The sequence below is a fragment of the Geotrypetes seraphini genome, chromosome 14 (assembly GCF_902459505.1).
Source record: "Geotrypetes seraphini chromosome 14, aGeoSer1.1, whole genome shotgun sequence".
Lineage (NCBI taxonomy): Eukaryota > Metazoa > Chordata > Amphibia > Gymnophiona > Dermophiidae > Geotrypetes > Geotrypetes seraphini.
Window position 1 is genome coordinate 21,461,846 of NC_047097.1, and position 19,579 is coordinate 21,481,424.

The following is a 19,579-nucleotide window of genomic DNA, read 5'->3' on the forward strand; positions in this document are numbered from 1 at the left end:
TTCTAAATAAGCATAACCGATTTATGTTGATCAATATTTGTATTTAGTAGTATCTCTGGAGCTCTAAATTTATGTTACTATGCTTTAATTGTATTAAGAATGTGTTGTTGTTTTTTTGTTGTTGATGTTGTTTGTTTTTTCATCTCTAGGGCCATCTTTCTGAAGGACTGGTTACCAAATGGTACAGATCTCCTCGTCTCTTACTTTCTCCTAATAATTATACTAAAGCCATTGACATGTGGGCTGCAGGTTGCATCTTTGCTGAAATGCTTACTGGGAAAACTTTATTTGCAGGTTAGTGAAAAATATCAATTTTCAGACAATCTTAATACAGTGGTACCTCGGTTTGCGAGTAACCCAGTTTACAAGTGTTTTGCAAGAAGAGCAAAACACTCAGCAAACTTTTGACTCGCAAACCAAGCACTGCCCCGATCAACGAGCACTTACAGTCCAGGAAGCACCGCTTCGGAGGATTCCTCTTCCATCTTCTGGCCAGCCTTCTACATCGGGTGCCTTCTGCAGGTTGGAGGACTTCTGTCTGGGCCTGCGCGGCTGGATGCTGTCCCGCCGCGCACAGTGTCAATCATCGGCGTTGTGCGTATCATGCGCAGCGTGCGGGTGGGGCTCGGCTTCATGGGCTCAGGTGGGGGCTCTCCAGCATGCGGCCTGATGGATGGAGGCGGATGGAGGAGGCATCCCTCTGAAGTGGCACTGTGGGGTTCTCCAGCGGCTGACATCCCCGCCCCCGAAGTGGCACTGTGGGGTTCTCCGGCGGCTGGCATCCCCCCTCCCGAAGCGGCACTGTGGGGTTCTCTGGTGGCTGGCATCCTCCCCTCCCCGAAGCGGCACTGTGGGGTTCTTCGGCGGCTGGCACCCCCCCCCCCCCCGAAGCAGCACTGTGGAGTTCTTCAGATGACCGATGGAGGAGGCAGATGGAGGAGACGGCTTCAGCACCCGGCACCCGACATGTATAGACCCCAGGTTCTAGAACGAATCGTTGCTGTTGCCACTATTTTCTATGGGGAACTTTGTTTTGATAAACGAGCATTTTGGATTACGAGCATGCTCCTGGAACAGATTATGCTCGTAATCCAAGGTACCACTGTATATTGTTTCCATATTTATTCCACCATGCAAGGCAGGTTTTACAGTCAAACCTCGGTTTGCGAGTAACCCGGTTTGCGAGTGTTTTAATAGACGAGCAAAACATTCTCACAAAACTTGTCTCGCAAACTGAGTGTTGACTCGATTTGCGAGCAAACCCCCCCCCTGAGAACCGGCATTGCTCCCTGCCGCTCGCAAAGGCCGCCCCCTCCCCCCCATCTGGCACCGGCACGCAGCCCACAGGACGTGCCGGTGCCGCTTGAAGAACTTCCTGCCTCTGCTGGGCCTTGAGCATGCATCTGCGCATACTCAAGGCCTTTTAATTCTCCCTCTCGCCGAGAATCTTGAGCGGGGGGAGGGGAACATATCAAGCGAGTTTCCATTATTTGCTGTGGGGAAAGTCGCTTTGATCTATGAGTATTTTGGTTTACGAGCATGCTTCTGGAACAAATTATGCCTCTGTCTTTGAAGGCAAGGCTGAGCTAAGTATGTAAGTGGAACCTGTGGCAGAAAACAGAAGCAACTAAGGTCTTTATGTATCATTGTTACAATGAGAACTCAAAAGGAAAAGGAAATACAGTGGTACCTTTGTTTACGAGCATAATTCGTTCCAGAAGCATGCTCGTAATCCAAAGTACTCGTATATCAAAGCAAAGTGCCCCATAGAAAATAGTGGCAATGTAGACGATTCGTTCCAGAACCCAAAAGGTGGCCCTGGGGTCTGTACCTGTCGAGTGCTGCAGCGCTGCCTCCTCCGTCCGCTGAAGAACCCCGCAGTGCCGCTTCGGAGGGATACCTCTTCCTTCTGCCGGCCAGCCATCCATGTCAGGTGCCTTCCGCATGTTGGAGAGCCTCTATCTGAGCCTACGCAGCCGAGTGCCGTCCCTCCTGCACATTGCGTATGACACTCACAACGTTGATGATTGACGTTGTGCGTGTCATACACAACGTGCAGGTGGGACGGCACTCGGCTAAGTAGGCTCAGATAGAAGCTCTCCAACATGCGGAAAGCACCCAACGTGGAAGGCTGGCCAGCGGACGGAAGAGGAATCCCTCTGAAGCGGTGCTTCCTGCAGTGTAAGTGCTTGTTTATCGGGACAGTGCTCGGTTTGCGAGACGAAAGTTTGCTGAGTGTTTTGCTTGTCTTGCAAAACATTCGCAAACCGTGTTACTCGCAAACCGAGGTTCCACTGTATATCTATATATCTATCATATCCATCTATCTATCTTTCTGTCCATCTATCCATCCGTGTATCTGTCTGTCTATTCGTCTATCCATCCGTCCATCTATCTGTCTATCTATCCGTCCATCTGTCTGTCTCTCCGTCTGTCTGTCTCTCCGTCTGTCTGTCTCTCCGTCTGTCTGTCTGTCTCTCCGTCTGTCTGTCTCTCCGTCTGTCTGTCTCTCCGTCTGTCTGTCTCTCCGTCTGTCTGTCTCTCCGTCTGTCCGTCCGTCCGTCTGTCTGTCTGTCTGTCCGTCCGTCTGTCTGTCTGTCTGTCCGTCCGTCTGTCTGTCCGTCCGTCTGTCCGTCCGTCCATCCGTCTGTCTGTCCGTCCATCCGTCTGTCTATCCATCCGTCCGTCCATCTATCCGTCTGTCCATCTGTCCGTCTATCTTCCATCTATCCATCTGCCTATCCTCATCTATCTGTCTATCCGTCTATCCATCCGTCTATCCATCCATCCGTCTATCCTCCATCTATCCATCTGCCTATCCTCATCTATCCATCCGTCTATCTATCCATCCGTCTATCCATCTATCTATCCATCTATCCATCTGTCCATCTATCTGTCTATCCATCTATCTATCCATCTGTCCATCTATCTGTCTATCCATCTATACATCTGTCCATCCATCTATCCATCTGTCTATCCATCTATCCATCTGTCTATCCATCTGTCTATCCTTCTATCTATCCATTCATCTATCCGTCTGTCCATCCGTCTATCCATCTGTCCATCCATCCGTCCGTCTGTCCATCCGTCTGTCCATCCATCTATCCTTCCGTCTAGCCATCTGTCCATCCATCTGTCTATCTGCCTATCCATCCCCATATAAATCACTCTCCATAGACTTTTAGCTAATGTATGGATAGCAGCAGATGCAGTCTTAACTAGTGCTGTTCAGGACCAGCTCAACCATTGCCTCTGGCCCAGGGTGCCAAAATCCCTGGCTCCTGAGCTCGCCGCCAGTGCTTCACCTGGTCCAAAGCTTTCTCTCCTTTCTCTCTTGGTCCAACATTTCTCTCCTTCTTTCTCCAGCCCCTAGTCCCACATTGTTTCCTTTCCTTTCCCCATGACCCTCTAAACCAGTGTTCTTCAACCTTTTTACATCTAGGGACTGGCGGAAATAAAATAATTATTTTGTGAACCGGCAAACTGCTAGGACTGAAATTTAAAACCCCCGTTTCCACCCCATCTCTGCGAGCTCGGTCCACGCAAATCATCTGATCCCATCCGCACAAGCCTCAGTTATGATTTTATATTGAATGTATTTTATTAAAGTATAAAAAGAAACAATATTATCCCAGGACAAGCAGGCAGCATATTCTCACTGATGGGTGACGGCACCGACGGAGCCCTGGTACGGACACTTCAAGAACTTGAAAAAGCTCTTGACGCCCGCACCGCGCATTCGCGAGTGCCTTACCGCCCTCTCCAGTCTTCGGTACTATGCTAGTTGAGGGGTTTTGTTTTTGTTTTTTTTTAAATTACTTATAATAGCTCTGCGCTAGCCTTGGACCAGGGAAAGGTCCCAGACCAGGAGACCTCCCCATCGCTAAAGACCTGATGCCCAGCCTAAGGGACCAGGACTGGAAGGATTGGAGATTGGACTCCATGTCTTTACTGTCCCAGAACACAGTTTCTTGCCTAGAGGACTCGGGTTCCCTTTCAAGGACCAGAGGTCAGGAGGCAATAGTCCTGCTCAACCAGGAAGATGATCCCTCGGTGCAGGAGCATTTTAAGTTAGCTACTGTGCCTCACATTATTACAAGTGCACTCAGGAAATTGAAAGTGGAACTGCAACAGCCATTGTCCTCTCATTTCATGGTCCTGAACGGTACAGATGCTCACACTCCCTTTTTTCCCGCCCACAAGGACATCACATTGCTAGTCACTGAGCAGTGGGAGTCTCTGGAAGATTCTCTAAAGGTAGCCAAAACTGTGGCTTAGCTTTACCCTATGGCTCTGGAATTTCAGCAGCTATTTAGTCAGCCGAAGGTAGATTCCATAGTGGCTCAAATGACAAAGCATAGCTCCCTCCCTAGTGAGGGAGGTGTGATGTTAAAGGATGCGCAGGCTGCAAGGTGGACTTAGTTCTCAGGAGGCAATTTGAAGTGCTAACTTTGGGGATCAAAGCTACAGTGGCAGCCTCATTTATGGCACATGCCTGCCACATCAAGTTACAGTAGTATCCTACAGCAGAGGAGGATGTATGCCCTCAACTGCTGCTGGAGGAGGTAGATTATGTGGTGGATGCGCTTTATGAAATCTTCAGAGTCATGAGCAAGGAGTAGGCATATGCTGTTTCTGCCCGCAGGATGCTCTCGATCAGGCAATGTGCAGGTGATTCAGCCTCCAAGGCCACCTTAAGCAAACTGCCTTTTAGAGGGCAGATGCTATTTGGTAAGGTGGTGGATTGCTGTCTTAAGTCTTTGCCTGACAGCAGACCTCGCTGACCTGCTGAGGGAAGCAGAGGCAATTTTCATTCCTCATGACGTTCCCACAGAACTACACAGGTGCCTACGTTCAGAGATCTTATCAGGGTTCCAGAGATTTGGCAGCTCTAAACTCATTGTAGCCCTCCATTCTCTCCATACACTCATACAAACACACACAAGTATGTGTTTGAAGGCGTGATCTCTGGCACCCTCTAATGGCCCATCCGCCACTAATATGTGGTGCACTAGATGAACAAAAAGTTTAATTGAGCCTGATGCCATCAAGCTTAAGCTGTTCTTAGATGGAAAAGCCCATCCACAGCACTTAACACATGGGCATTAAAAAGAAAGGCAAATCAATTTAGAACTGGATAAAAGAGAAGAAAAAAATACTGTGTGTATAACAGAACTATGGCTACAGCAGCTTACTCTACAGCTGGCATCTCCCCATTTGTTTGTTTTCTTAAGCTTTATAAACTGGAAAATATTATAATTTTCATGCATCCCAAATAGTCTCACTTTCTGTTTTAAGCTTCTTATAAAAATAAAGACTTGATTCCTGACCTATATTTGAGATGTTTTGTGAGTCTGGGTAGAGGGTAAGGGTCTTGAATCTGATGCACTGCTTTTCTGATTTTATTCAGCTTTTGGAGGTAACCTTTTAGGTTTTCAGTTACTTGAGCCTGTACCCAAACTAACATTAAATAAATAAAAACTAACATTAAATAAATAAAAATTTCCAGACAGCTTTGGGTGCACTAGTGTAAAGAATTGAATTAATTTATTTCATAATGCTTGTATTTAATGATCTGTTCCTGATTTATTTGGATAATGAAGACCTTTCCTCTTTCTAACATTTTTTGCCTTTTTTAATTGTGCAGGTGCACATGAACTTGAACAGATGCAGCTGATTCTTGAGTCCATCCCAGTGGTGCATGAGGAAGACCGTCAGGAGCTTCTCGGTGTAATTCCAGTTTACATTAAAAATGATATGTCTGAGCCACACAAGCCTTTAACACAGCTACTTCCAGGCATAAGCCCTGAAGGTACACAATATTTGACTTGATGGAAAAGTGACAAATGCAGACATAATTTAATTGATTTGACAGCACTAGACTTTCCAGAAGATTTTGAGAATGTGAATGTAATTGTATAAAAATAAGCACACATCACCTGTCCAGTATATCTGGTAGAAGAGAAAGGGTAGTTATTAACCATTGTAAGGACATGTTCTAAAGAATTAGTACAGAATTAAGGCAAATGACTGTTTGGGGAAGGAATTTGCTAACTTGGGCCCAAAATGTGTTATCCTTTTAAAGCAGTATTACCTAAATCCCTGAAAGTATCAATTTTGTTCATTTTGGCCCTTTTGATCTTATTCTTAGGTCTCCTTTCTTTGTAAAAAGATCTTTATTTTGTTAGGCAAGAGTATCTTTTGGATAATATGTCCATTTGTTTGTCTGTCCATCTGTCTGCATGCTTTAGTGCATATGCAGCTGCATGGCAGACAGAGTAGGAGAGAGCATGGGATGCAGAAAAGGCTAAGATGTTGGCAGAGTTCCCAGCTCCCACTGGCTAAAGAAAGAGACTAGTGTGGGGTGACAATGGGATTCCCAACTCCTTGTCAGCTAAAAGAAAATACTCTTGCATCGGTACCAAGAAATGCATAGTGCTAGAAGGATTCCCAACCCCAGCTGGCTTTCAGATGACACTTGTATAGTGGCATAATAAGCTTAGAGTGCTAATGAATTTTCCAGTCCCCTCCAGCTGAAGGAAGAGATCCAAATCACACATAAGGTTAGGAGATGCCAACAGGGTTCCAACCCTACCAGCTGAAGGAGAGATCTGTGCTGCAGCACTAGGAAAGCCCACATTCTTTCAGAGTTCTCAACACACATGACTGTGCCAGAAAGCCTACAGTGATGGAAAGGTTTTTTACCTCTGCTAGCTGAAAGAAGAGACTCTCTCAGGGAGATGGGAAGAGAGAAGGATGAGAAGAATTAGGAAAGCAAGGATCAAAAAGAAATAGAGGGAAGCAGAAGTATATGGTATGATGCTAGTAGTACATAGCCCCATAGAGACCATCTCCACAGAGGCACATTTGTAAACATCTAAATGTACTTGTCCCAGACTCCTCCTCCACTTTTCATACTCTCCTCTGCCCATATACAAACACACACAAGCATGCCACTTCACCCAGAAAGCACCACAAATAGATATGTTTGTCAGTGGAGAAAGGGAAAATGTGCCATGGGAGGCAATTCTGTAACAGGAGCCTTTGCTGTAAAGGAATTTCCAGTGCAATAGGAATGTTTTGCTGAACCATAGGATTGTCCGTGCGCTCACGAGTATGCTGCAGAAGATGTCAATCATAGCTTTTCAGCTCCTCCTTTTCCGGTCTTTGCTGCCCCCTTCAGTTTTTCCTTCTGCAGGCGAGCATGAAGGTGGTGGTCTGATCTTCTTTCTTTATTTCTTTCTTATTTTGCTTTTTTTTTTTTTTTTTTTTGTGGTTTTTACACGGCTCAAGGGACTGCTGTACCTGCTTGGAGAGCAGCACTTTCATCTTCAGCTGGCAAGTATATCCTTAAGGGATCCGTGCAGCCTGCCTGCTGAACCACTACTACTTATTTCTATAGCGCTGAAAGGCATACTCAGTGCTGTAAATTTAATAATCAATAGACTGTCCCTGTTCTAGAAGAGTTTACAGTCTGATATGATAAGACAGACAGGACATCTCAAGGTTGGGAAGTTTCTGGTAGAAGAAATGATGCAATGGTTATAGGTATCTAACAGTGAGTGGGATTTAAGAGTTGAAAGCAGCTTAAAAGAAGTGGGCTTTTAGCTTGGATCTAAATACTGCTAGAGACAGAGCATGAAGTATTGACTCTGGCAGCCTGTTCCAGGCATATGGTGCAGCAAAAAAGAAGGGATGGAGTCTGGAGTTGACAGCTGAGGTAAAGGGTACAGATAAGAGGGACTTTCCCAATGAATGGGGTGAGGGGGGGGAGCATTGGGGGAGAAGAGTGAAGAGAGAGATTCAGGGGCTATAGAGTGAATTCACTTGTAATTCAGTAAGAGAAGTTTGAACTGTATTTGGAAACGGTTGGGGAACCAATTAAGTGATTTGAGGAGGGGGGTAACGTGAGCATGGTGGCTCTTCCCAAATTTGAGTCATGCAGCAGCATTTTTGAATGGATTGAAGAGGTGAGAGGCGGATGAGCAGGAGACCTGAGAGAAGTACGTTACTGTAATCTGAGAGATGATGAGTGTGGATAAGGGTTTTGGTCAGATTTTGGTAATATAGAGGAAGAAGTTACAAGTGTTAGCGGTTGTTTGGATCTGAGCGGAAAAGGAAAGAAAGGAGTCAAAGGTCACACTGAAGTTGTGAGCTGATGAAACAAGGAGGAGGCGAGTGTTATCCACAGAAGTAGAGAACGGTGGGGGTGGGGGGGGGCAGGGATAAGAAGTTTGGTTTTAGCCATATTCAGTTTTAGATGGTGGTGAGACATCCATGTGGCAATGTCAGACAGGCAGGCTGAGATAAGGGCCTGAATTCCTGTAGAGATATCAGGTGTGAAGAGGTAGATCTGGGAGTCATCAGCAAAGAGGTGATATTAAAAACTATGGGAGGAGATCAGTATATAGAGAGAACAGGTATATATGGAGAAGAGGAGAGGACCCAAGGCAGAGTCCTGAGGTATACCGACAGACAGTGGGATGGCAGTAGAGGAGGATCCACCATAACCTACACTGAAAGTGCAATGGGAGAGATAGGAAGAAAACCAGGAGAGAGCAGAATCCTGGAATCCCTACGAGGACAGCATATCAAGGTAGCAGACAGATCGAGAAGGATAAAGATATAGAGTAGAGGATTTGGATTTGGTTAGAGACTTTAGCGAGGACATCTGAAGATTATGGAGTTCAGGCCCCTTACCATTTGCTTGCTTCCTTGACTTGGTCAGGAGCTTGAGCACAGGCTGTTAGTCATCAGTAGTGTCCCTCAGGTCGCTCAGAATGCTGGCACTGGTCTGTTCTCTGCTGCACTAAGCTCCCTGCCAGCACTGGTCTTGAGGGCTTACCAGGAGTTAAGCTTACACCAGCATTCCTTCTCCCAAGGGTTCCTTTGAGTCCCAGTTTCCCAGGACTCTGCAAATATATTTTTGGGGGGTTTTCACTCTGGAGAGTTTTGAATAAGGTCTCACTTCTTCTTTAGTGTGAGTGAATTTCAGTTCAGTCCAAGACACCTTAGAGTCTTATAACCCCCCCCCCCCCCCACACACACACACACACACACTTCCTTTTTCTGGTTTTTTCTCAGTCCTGAGAGTCTCTTACATAGCTTCAGAGACCTTTTATCGTCAGTAAGCACATATGCAAATTAGCTTTCTTCTTCTGGGATTTCTTTTATCAATAGTCACCCTGACTAAGACGTCCCTGTCTGGAAGGATATGAGATATCTGGGCCCTGCCACAACCCTCCTAGTCTTTCTACACTGACTAGAACCTCCCCAAGCAGAACTGCAATTCCTCCCCATCATATCCCTTTTACCAGGGACTGCTTTTAAAGTGGATGAGGAGACCCCTGATTCTTATGTTCCTGGAACAGGATATTCAGCCCATCACATACCCTCCCCCTCAGCTCAACCCCCTGCGATTGAGTGTACTCTTCCTCTGAGTCTACATTATGGACCACCCAAAAGTTATATGCTTGCAAGGGAAAATACCAACACATCAACTTTACATTGCTATTCTTCATTTGCTTTAGCCACTTGAGGGGAGTATGGTCAGTTACAAAGGTGAAGTCCCTCCCTAGTAAATAATACTAAAGGGATCCTATGGCCCATGTCACAGCTAAACATTCTTTTTCTGTGTTAGAATAGTTTCGCTCTGATTTAGTTAACTTCTGGCTGAGAAACCTGACCGGATGTTCATCGGATTCTCCTCCCTGACTTAACACCCAACCCTCTCCCAGAGGCATCAGTCTATAAAATAAATTCCTTATTAAAGTCAACATTCTTTAGTACTAGTTCTATACACAGTATGTTCTTGGTGGTAAGTGCCTCTTCAGTTTCTCTACTCCAGGGAAGTTTATTAGGAGACCCTTTCATCAATAGGTTGGTAAGAGTAGCTGCGATTTCAGGAAACTTTGAAACAAATCTGCGGTAATAACCAATGATACCCATAAAATGTCGTAATTCTTTCTTGGTTCTAGGTGGGGCAATATTTTTTGATGGCTTCAATCCTAAAAGAAGGGGGCCTAACCCACCCTTTTCCCATGCATCATCCTAGGTATTTTACCTCATGTGTCCCCAGGGTACATTTCTTTGGGTTTGCTGTTAAACCTACCTCTCTAATGGTTTGATAGATTGCTTCTAAGTTTTGTAGGTGTTCCTCCCATGTGTATGAAAAAAACAACAATGTCTTCTAAATAGGCCTTTGCGTACTCTCTCTCAGCTCAAAGCAGTTGATTCATTACCCGTTGAAAAGTAGCGGGAGCTCCATGCAGTCCAAAAGAGAGGGTTGTAAATTGGTAAAGACCCAGATGCATTATAAAGATTTTTTCTTTAGAACTACTCTTGAGGGGAATTTGCCAATACTCTTTCGTTAGATGTAGGGTGAACAAATACTGGGTATTTCCCAACTGCTCTACCAACTCATTGACTTGAGGCGTGGGGTAGGCATCAAACCAGGAAACGCTATTGACAGCTCTAAAATCTACAAAAAACCAAGTAGAACAGTCCGGTTTTGATACCAACACTATGGGATTAGCCCATTCGCTATTAGATTCTTTGATTACCCAGAGTTTAAGCATTTTGTTGATTTCTCTTTCCACCTCCTTCTGTTTCATTTCAGGTAATCTATAAGGCTTTTGCCTGACTACTTTTCCTGGCAAGGTCACAATCTTATGCATTCCAATAAGAGAATGCCCTGGAAGGAGCGAAAAAACATCACTAAACTGGTTTACCAGGTGGGTTAGTTCTTTTTTTCTGAGCAGAGGATAAAGATACTCTCAGTGCCACCTGGTGTACCTCTCCCATAGTGCTGACCTATGGGCCCAAATCCACCAATTCCCCTTCAGTTTGATACCTACAAGGCCCTTTCTTTCAACCAACTTCATCAACAAGTTTACATGATATACCTGGGTTTTATCTCGGTTCATTTTAACTTCATAAGTGATGGGACCTAGCTGCCTGGATATCTGAAACGGACCTTTTCATTAGGCCTGTAGTTTTTTAGCACAGGTCAGTACCATAATCAACACTCTATTCCTTGGCTGGAATCCTCGTTCTCAAGCCTTCCTGTCATAATAGCATTTTTGCTTTCCTTGAGCCTCTTCTTAATTCTCTTTCCAGTGCAATATGTGAGACATTCTAGACAACAGGATTATTTCCTCATACTTGCATGCTGCAGAAGGATTCCACTTTGGATTTTTCACTCTGCCTCCAGTGTACTTCACAGACCAGTTTAGCGCCCTCTAAAGTCTTTTCCTTCACACATGACTGCAGCTGTGTGTGTTCTGCTCTCCTCATTTTATTGTTTTAAATTCAACGTAGTTTTGGCCCCTTTGTGGGTATTTTCACGTTTGAAGCAAATTTGGAGCTCTGCCTACTTGAGAATTCACAGACTTTGGTATGTAGCTGACAGGCCGATCCCCTTTGGGTACCTGTTAGCCAATCGGCATAGTTTTCATTGGAGCTTAGGGCTGTCCCTGAAGTAGTCTCACCTGTTAAGCAGGAGTTGAGCACAGACTGTTAGGCATGCTTAGGGGGCTCAGTGTGCCGGCTGCATTTTTGCGCCTCCACCCATCCTGGTGTGCATCCGGTGGCCCGCAGGGGTGGAGGCATAGTCATACAGTGGAGTCTGACCGGCAGCCCGAAGATCAGCTTTGAGAGAGCATTGTGGCAGTGAATTCTTACCCGGCTACTGAAGAGAGTTGGAGGCAGGTGCAGCCCAGTGTATAAGGTCACAGTGAGTACCGTATTCCCCCATGTATACGCTGCAGGAAATGTAGATTTAGGTTTTAAAACTCTTAGATAAGCTGCCCCATGTTACTAGCCCCGACTTATCTAAGCCTTTTAAAACCTAAAACGGCCTATACAATGAGGCAGCTGGGCAGCCTATACATCCCGCCCCCACCTCCGGTAAATACCTTCGCCAGCTGCCTCATCGCGGCCAGCGGTGCAGGACAGAAGCATTCTTTTCAGCGAGAACTGGCACAGGCATTGAGGAAGCAGCACGGGGCCAGCTGGACACTGAAAAGAATGCTCCTGCCCTGCACAGCTGGCTACAAGGAGGCAGCTGGTAGCCATCTAGGAGGGAGCTGCAGGTACGAGGGACTCCACAGCTGATCTTCCAATGGGGCAGCTTATCTATGATGTCATTAGATAGGCTACCTTGTGTAAGGAAGCCGCACCCAGTGCGGGGGATTGTAAAACCCATATATCATCCGCGGCCTATACATGGTAACTCAGAACTTGACAGCCTGTGAGGAGTCATCAGGGAAAGTTTAAAATGAGGAGCTTTCTGTGTTTCTAAGGCTTCCCTCTCCTGAAAAATCCTAAAATCGCCAATTTTACGTTTTGGGAAGTGTAAAAAAATAATTGGGTTTTTGGTGTGAATTTATAGTATTGGTGGCCATCATGGATTTTTAGCGATCTTTTTTTCTTTCTTCTCCCTGCTTCTTCAAAACTTTGGTTTTTTCCTGGAAAACTGCTGGGATGGAGTCCTCAGGGTCTCCTCAGGTGAATTCATGCCAGGTTTGTGTCGTTTTAGCATCTTTTGACATGGTGCAGCTGGTGGGGGGGGGAGCTGTAGCAACTAGCTGAGCTGCCCTCACATAGAAGCAGGTGATTAAATGCTCGGCTAGCCCAGTGTGGCAAAACTCCATTGCTTTCAGGGCTTGGCACAGCTGGTTCTTCGGTCAGCCAGGCTGCAGAACCTCCACAGTCTAAGAAGCACAAATTTAAGTCATTAAGGGTGATTCTGAGCCTCAGCAACCAGATATTTTCTCTGACTTTATGAAGTTTTTGTGGTCAGAATTTCAAAGCAAATGTTCTGCTGTTGGGCGGTCTCCATCTGTCCTTCCCCGCCCCCCCTCCAAGGTATCTTTGGGTGGCATAATACCCTTGGGGAAGTCCTCGCCTCTGCCCGCTCCAGCTGTTGTTCTACCTGCTCATGTTCTGGGTTATCCGGACTCTGATCCTGACCTCTGATCCATTATTTCACAGTGCAGCCCTTCCTGGATTAGGGAATTTGGACTTGTGTGCTGGATCCATGGATCCCTTGGGGACTCCAGATCCTGGTGGTGATCCTACTGTCCTGCGCTTATTTCAGTTTGTTGCTCTGCCTGATCTTATTGCTGAATCTTTGCAGGAATTGAACTTAGTGACTTAGCTGGCTCCGTCCACTTCTTCTCCCTGGCTTTGTAGTGTGTGCTCGCAATCTGCTACCTTTCTTTGGCATCCAGATATGAGTTTTATGGTCTCTGAGCAGTTTGACTCCCCGGAAGGTCCTTTGAAGAGTGCTAGAGTGCTAGAGCTATGTCCCACTGGTATCCGATGGCGCAGAATGTCAGCAGCTTTTGGGGCAGCCCAAAGTGGTTTCCTTGGTACAAGTGACTGAGTGTACCTCTCTTCCCAGTGTCGGGGAAGTTGTGCTGTAAGATTTTCAGGACTACCGTGTGGATGTGGTCGTCGGGGCACTTTTTGAAACTGCCAATTTAGGCATCAAAGCTGCTGTGGTGACGTCTTTTGTTGCACATGACTGTCTCGGCTGTGCACACTAGAGCCTGATGCGGTGAAGCCTCCTCCTCCTCGGCTTCTGATGGCTAAGATGGATTACATGGCGGATGCCTTTATATGACCTTTTGAAAGTGCTGGCTAAAGTATCGGCATATTCCATTTCGGGTCAGGCAGTGGGCTGGTGATTCGGGGCAGTTATTTGGCAAAGGCCTGGATGACCTCATGGATTCGGTAATGGACTGTCGCCCGAAGACCCTGCCTGATAGTAGATCAAGATTCTCCATTGATGTTCAAGCTATAAAACCAGTGCTATGCGACCTCTGTATACTTTATCATGCCCTATAAAACCAGTGCTATGCGACCTCTGTATACTTTATCGTGCCAAAGAAAAGCTCAGAAGATTGGAGACCTATTCTGGATCTACAGCACATGAATGCGGCTTTCAAGATTTCCGAATGGAGACAGTGTAGTTGGTTATTGCAGAGTTATTGCAGGGAAATTCCTGGCCTCCTTAGATCTTACAGAGGTGTACCTACACATTCCCATGTTTCCAGCCCACCGCTAATTTCTGCGGTTTCATGTTCTGGAACAGCATTACCAGTTCCCGGCCCTGCCTTTTGGGCTGGCAATAGCACCTCCAACCTTCACCAAGGTGATGGTAGTAGTGGCAGCTTACCTGAGGAAGATGAGGTTGCCAGTTCACCCTTATCTAGACAACTGGTTGATCAGGGCTCCCTCATTGGCTGAAGAACAATGCACAGTGGAGCAGATGCTGGAAGACCTGGGCTGGATTGTCAACTTAAGGAAGAGCCATTTGACGCCCACACAGTCACTAGAATACCAGGAGTCCTCTTTGATACGGCTGTGGACCGTGTCTACCTGTCCGTGGCTCGCAGACAGAAGCAGTGTGTCTAGATTTCTACTCTTTTGGAGAAGTCGGCTCCTTCAGCGTAGGAGGCGTGGGATTATCTTCCAGTTCTGTGATCCATGGTGGCCATACTGGATATAGTCCCTTGGGCGAGAGTGCACATATGCCCTCTTAAACATGCCTTACTCTCTTGCTGGGTGCCCCATCAAGATGCCTTGCAGATGTGCCTGCCATGGACTTGGGCAGCCCATGCGAGCATGGCCTGGTGGCTTCTTCTGCAATCAGTCTGCAAGGGCATTCCGCTCTACATTGCCTCCTGGATTGTGGTAATGATGGATGCCAGCCTTCGGGGCCGGGGAGCTCACTGCAGTCGTTGTCCTTTACATGGGTGTTGGACTCCGACAGAGAGAAAGTGGTCAATCAAATGGCTCCCACTGTAAGGTTAGACCCCCCCCAAAAAAAATGTAAGGTTTAGAGTGGTTATATTGGAAGCGGCCTTACACTCCGCAAGGTCCCGGGTTCAATATCCTCACAGAAGATTCATTAGGAAGTAAAATCACTGCAAAGACCAGTAAGAGTGCTTGCATAAAAACTATATTATAGAAATAGGCTTAATATTACAGAAAAGCAAGATTCATAAAGATTACAATTAAGAAGAGAGCAAAGCAGTTTCCCTACCTTACAGAGTCCAGAGGAAAAGAGAGACAGAGAAGCGTGATGTTCCAGGGAGAGCCAGAGAGAGAGAAAAGGGGGTGGGGGGTGATGGTCTAAGTTTCGGGTTCCAGAGAGAGAGGGGTGTTGCAGAGAGGAGGCTTTTATAGCTTGGAATCTTATTCTACATATAGAAACTATTGTATTTTCCAGTAACTTTCTGTTTATAATTTGTAAACTGTTTGAAAAATGGTTAGTTTAATTGATAAGGAAGGTGTGATACCTGCAGAAATGGTAGATGGGATTAGTCTTTGGCTTCTTTGTCCCATTCAAGTAGCCTATCTTCTTGATAAACAATCCAGTTTGACTGGATACTTAGTGTATGTGAATTCTGTGCAGGAGCATTTAGGGTCTATCTGCATCAACATTCCAGAGTCAGATTGATATAAAGTCCCATAGGCCTTTGACGTTGGTTAGGCCAACTGAAAATGCTGACTGATAGCAATGCTAGGCTGACAACCATGATCTGTGGGAGAGAACAGTTCACATCCAAGTGCAGTTTCAACAATCCTTGGCCCTTTCAGCCCGCTCCCCAGCCTAGGTACCTGTTACCTGAGGTAGAAGAGTATGCACTTTCCCTGAAGGGTCACACTCATAGCTTGAGACAATTTCACTGATCAAAATGTGGTTTGGTCGATGGACATCCAAGTCCCTTTAGGCACTGTAGTTCAGCTGACTCCCTTTTCTCCCGCCGCCTACCTGAAGGCATAGGCCTAGCTTTGGTCCTTTTCAAACAGTCTGGATACCCATGGAGAATGCAGAGCGCTTTGCTCTTTCAGCATGGCTATTGAGCATACAGCCCTAATTCGCAAGGGATAATCAGACATGGTTATTGCAGTCTTCTGGGCTAAAAAAGCCTTTTACTTGCCAAAGCTTGGAAGGTTTTTCAACAGTGGTGTGAAATACTGGGTAGAACCACAGCAGGCTTCTATTCCAGTTATCCTTGCCTTTCTGCAGGCCAGTCTGGAAAAAGGATTTTCAGTAGTTGCAGGCCTTTCATGCGTACGGGAGCAAAGTGGTAAAGTTTCGCTGACAGCTCATCCAGTTGTCACCAGATTCCTAAGAGGATGCACTCCGGTTGAGGCCTCCGCTAAGGCATCGTTTCCCATTGTAGTATCTTTTAACATGGTTCTAAAGGGCCTCACTAAGTCCCATATGAGACACTCAAAGATGCATCCCTTTTTGGATAGTGTTCCTGGTGGCGATTGCCTTGGCAAGACATGTATCAGAATTGCAGTCTCTCTCTTGTAAAGAGCCTTTTTTCAGGATCATGGAGATGGATGTAGCTCTCCGTGCTATTCCTTTCTTCCTTCCAAAAGTTGTATCAGATTTTCACATCAACCAGGAGGTTCATCTACCTGCTTTTCATCCCACAGGCTTGGACAAGCAGGACAGAATATTGCAGAAGCTTGATGGGCGAAGAGATTTACTTAACTGCTTGGAAAAGACCAATGACTTCAGTCTTTTTGACCATCTGTTTGTGCTAACCAGCTAGTCCAAGTGCAGCAGATCGGCATCCAAGGCCTCTATAGCCAGATAGATTTGCATAGCCATTTCATCAGCATACATCATCTGTGGCAAGCAACTGCTGTTTTTTCTCAAGGCGCACTCAACCAGGAGTATTGTATTTTCATGGGTGGAGCCTCGGGCAGTTCCTCCTGTGGAGATTTTAGATCAGCTACTTTGATGTCTCTTCATATCTTTACAAGATTTTACAGAGTGGATGTGGCGGCTCGAGAGACTGGCATCTTTGGGTCCTCGATCTTGCAGCAGGCTCTTCTATCCCACCCTAGACATCAGCCATTGCTTTCATATGTCACCTGACGTACGGACTCCTGAGTAGATGTAACAGAATGAAAGATTAGGTTCTTATTTGTATAATTTCTTTTCTGTTAATTTTTTCTGCCTCGGATATTTCTAGATTCCAGGCCTGGAGTTTTTCTCCTGTCAGCCAGATGACTAAGCATAAAGAAATCCTATATAAGTAAGTGAATTGCTCAGCCTCCGGCTCCTTTGATGGTAGTTCTTTTTGCACAGCAGGTTGGTTTGCTATTGCTATGTTATAAATTCCTGTTGATAATTATTGTTCTTTTTCTAAGTTGCAAGGTAGAACAGAATTGTATGATGTCTACGAGGAAGTTCCCCGTACCCCTCGTTCTTTGTATTTTATCCTAGTGGCGATCGATTGTTTTAGAATGAACTGAAGAGGCATTCCACTCCACTGGCAATTTGGGAGGTCTTGAAAGTTGTGAGTGACACACTTCTGAAAAACCTGGTTTATGGGAATGAATTGAATATCTAGCGTATGGACTCCTGCGAAGATTAAAAGAACATAGATTATCCAGAAAGAACCTAATCTTTTATTACCCCAGATACAAAAATTTAGATTGTGAGCCCACTAAGGGCAGAGAAAGTATCTGTATATAAAAGTGTAATTCACTGTGGTTGTACCACAGAAAGGTAGTATATCAAATCCATGACACTCCCCCCCCCCAAACAAAGTTTTGATTTGCATGTCTTCATACCCTCATCATAGCAAACTCAAATTTAGTTCTGTTTTCCAAAATTCTGTTAATAAATTCTATAATAAGTAGAGTACGTTTGTCACAAGAGTTGAGTGATTAGAATATTCTTGGATGAAGAAACCAGATGTTTCTGGAGAATAAAATTAATTTGAAGCAAAGGTCTGAACATGCTAAGTAGGAAGTTGCTGAAAGATATCTGGGGCACTGTCCAGTCCATAATTAAATAAAGGAGTTTTGGCAACAGCAAGATACTATTTTGATCAAACCATCCTTTCAAAGTCAATAGCAATGTGTTAAGGAAAATACCAAGCAAAGTCACCATGATGCTTAGGATTGCTTTAAAAGAACTATAGAGAGAAGGCTCTGCCTGACAAAAGGGGGAAATGATGACTGTTTAACAGTTTCAAAAATACTCTACAAATATGAGCTGTCTATGCGAGAGGCAAGAAGGAAGATATTGTTGAAAATAAGCCACATGACAGTGTTGCAAAGAAAAACTGAAGGGACCTTGCATACACGTCTGAGAAGATTTTGTGGTCTGATGAAACCTCCCTAGAAAAATTTAAAAGTAATCTAAAAAGCTATCTTTATAAAGATGCTTATGAATCTTAGATCAGACAATCCTTTTGATTCTCCTATTTACTTTTAGATCAGGTCTCACCTTAACAATTACTCTTAGACTAAGTCTTCATAAAAAATTGTTCTTCCCTAATTGTTGTTCTATTTTAATTGTTTATTTTAAATCAAATGTAATTTAACCTCTAATTCTTTACATATCTTTAATGTAACTATGGATAAAATTGTATGTATATGGTTTTAAACTGTTTTATTTGTCCCCCCCCAAATTATTATTGTTATACGCATTGAAAATACTTTGAAACTTGATATATGAAATTTCTTGTTATTATTTCTAAGCAACACAGCACATTCTTCTACTAATGCGTCCCCTGCCATACAGTATGGTGGCAGTCACAGTAGGTTATGGGGATTCTTTGGAATACTGGGTACAGAAAGGCTTATGACAATTAAGGAAAAGATAGAGATGGTGGAAAATACAGACACGTACATCAATGGAATGGCTCAGCGGGGGCACGCAGACATAAAACTCCTGACAGAGTCCTGAGAGGTCCCAGAAGGCTCCCTTAGAGGGATGAAAGCCATGACTAAGCTGTATCCTCTGGATCAACTTCTAGCAAATGTTTGCTATACCTAAGGTAGACTCCCCTAGTAGCACAAGTGACTAAAAGCATGTCTTTACCCAGTGAAGGAGTTGTCATGCTGAAGGATACATAGGACATCAGAGTGGATCTGGGCCTTGGTGCAGTTTGAGGCCTTGGCCTTGGAGTTAAGGCAACATTAGCTGCTCTTTTCATAGCATGTGTCTACAATTCACGGCTGCTAACCTGGACATGACCGACTAAGCCATTACCTCGGCTCATGCTAGCAAGGGTTGTCTGTGGCTTTATGATGTAATTATAGTCATGGCAAGAGTCTTCACATATTCCATCTCCACCCAACACATGCTATGGATCAGGCAGTGGGCAGATGATTCAACCTCCAAGCTACTTAGCAGAGGGACAGATGCTTTTTGGCAAAGGCCTGGATGATCTTATGGCCAGTGTGCAAGATCGTCATCATTACCGGACAGCAGACCTTGAGTGATTAGAAGCCAGAACTGGAGCTCCTTTCAGGGGTCCCAACATTTTGGCCAGTACACCTTAGGAGGCTCGTCTCAAAGAACCTATCGGTGTTCCAGACAGAGATATTCTGGAAGCCGGAAAATCCAAAATACAGGTTTCTAGGCCACAAAGCATTGCCAGAGGTTTTGGTAAGTGTGGTTAACATAGCTGGTTTTAAGAAAGGTTTAGATAATTTTCCTAGAGGAAAAGTTCACAGTCTGCTATCGAGACAGACATTGGGGAAGCCATTGTTTGCCCTGGATCAGTAGCATGAAATGTAGCTGCTATTT

The 19,579-nt window shown here is 45.1% G+C and overlaps 1 protein-coding gene across 3 annotated transcripts in view; it reads left to right on the forward strand.

Moving 5' to 3' along the window:
- Positions 1 to 19,579, forward strand: part of MAPK6 (mitogen-activated protein kinase 6) — a 77,396-nt gene that overhangs the window by 42,806 nt on the left and 15,011 nt on the right. For all 3 annotated transcript variants that reach the window (XM_033919942.1, XM_033919945.1, XM_033919944.1), the window contains exons 3-4: positions 150 to 294; positions 5,648 to 5,812. In XM_033919942.1, the coding sequence (XP_033775833.1) occupies positions 150 to 294; positions 5,648 to 5,812 (310 nt within the window). The remainder of the gene's footprint in view (positions 1 to 149; positions 295 to 5,647; positions 5,813 to 19,579) is intronic.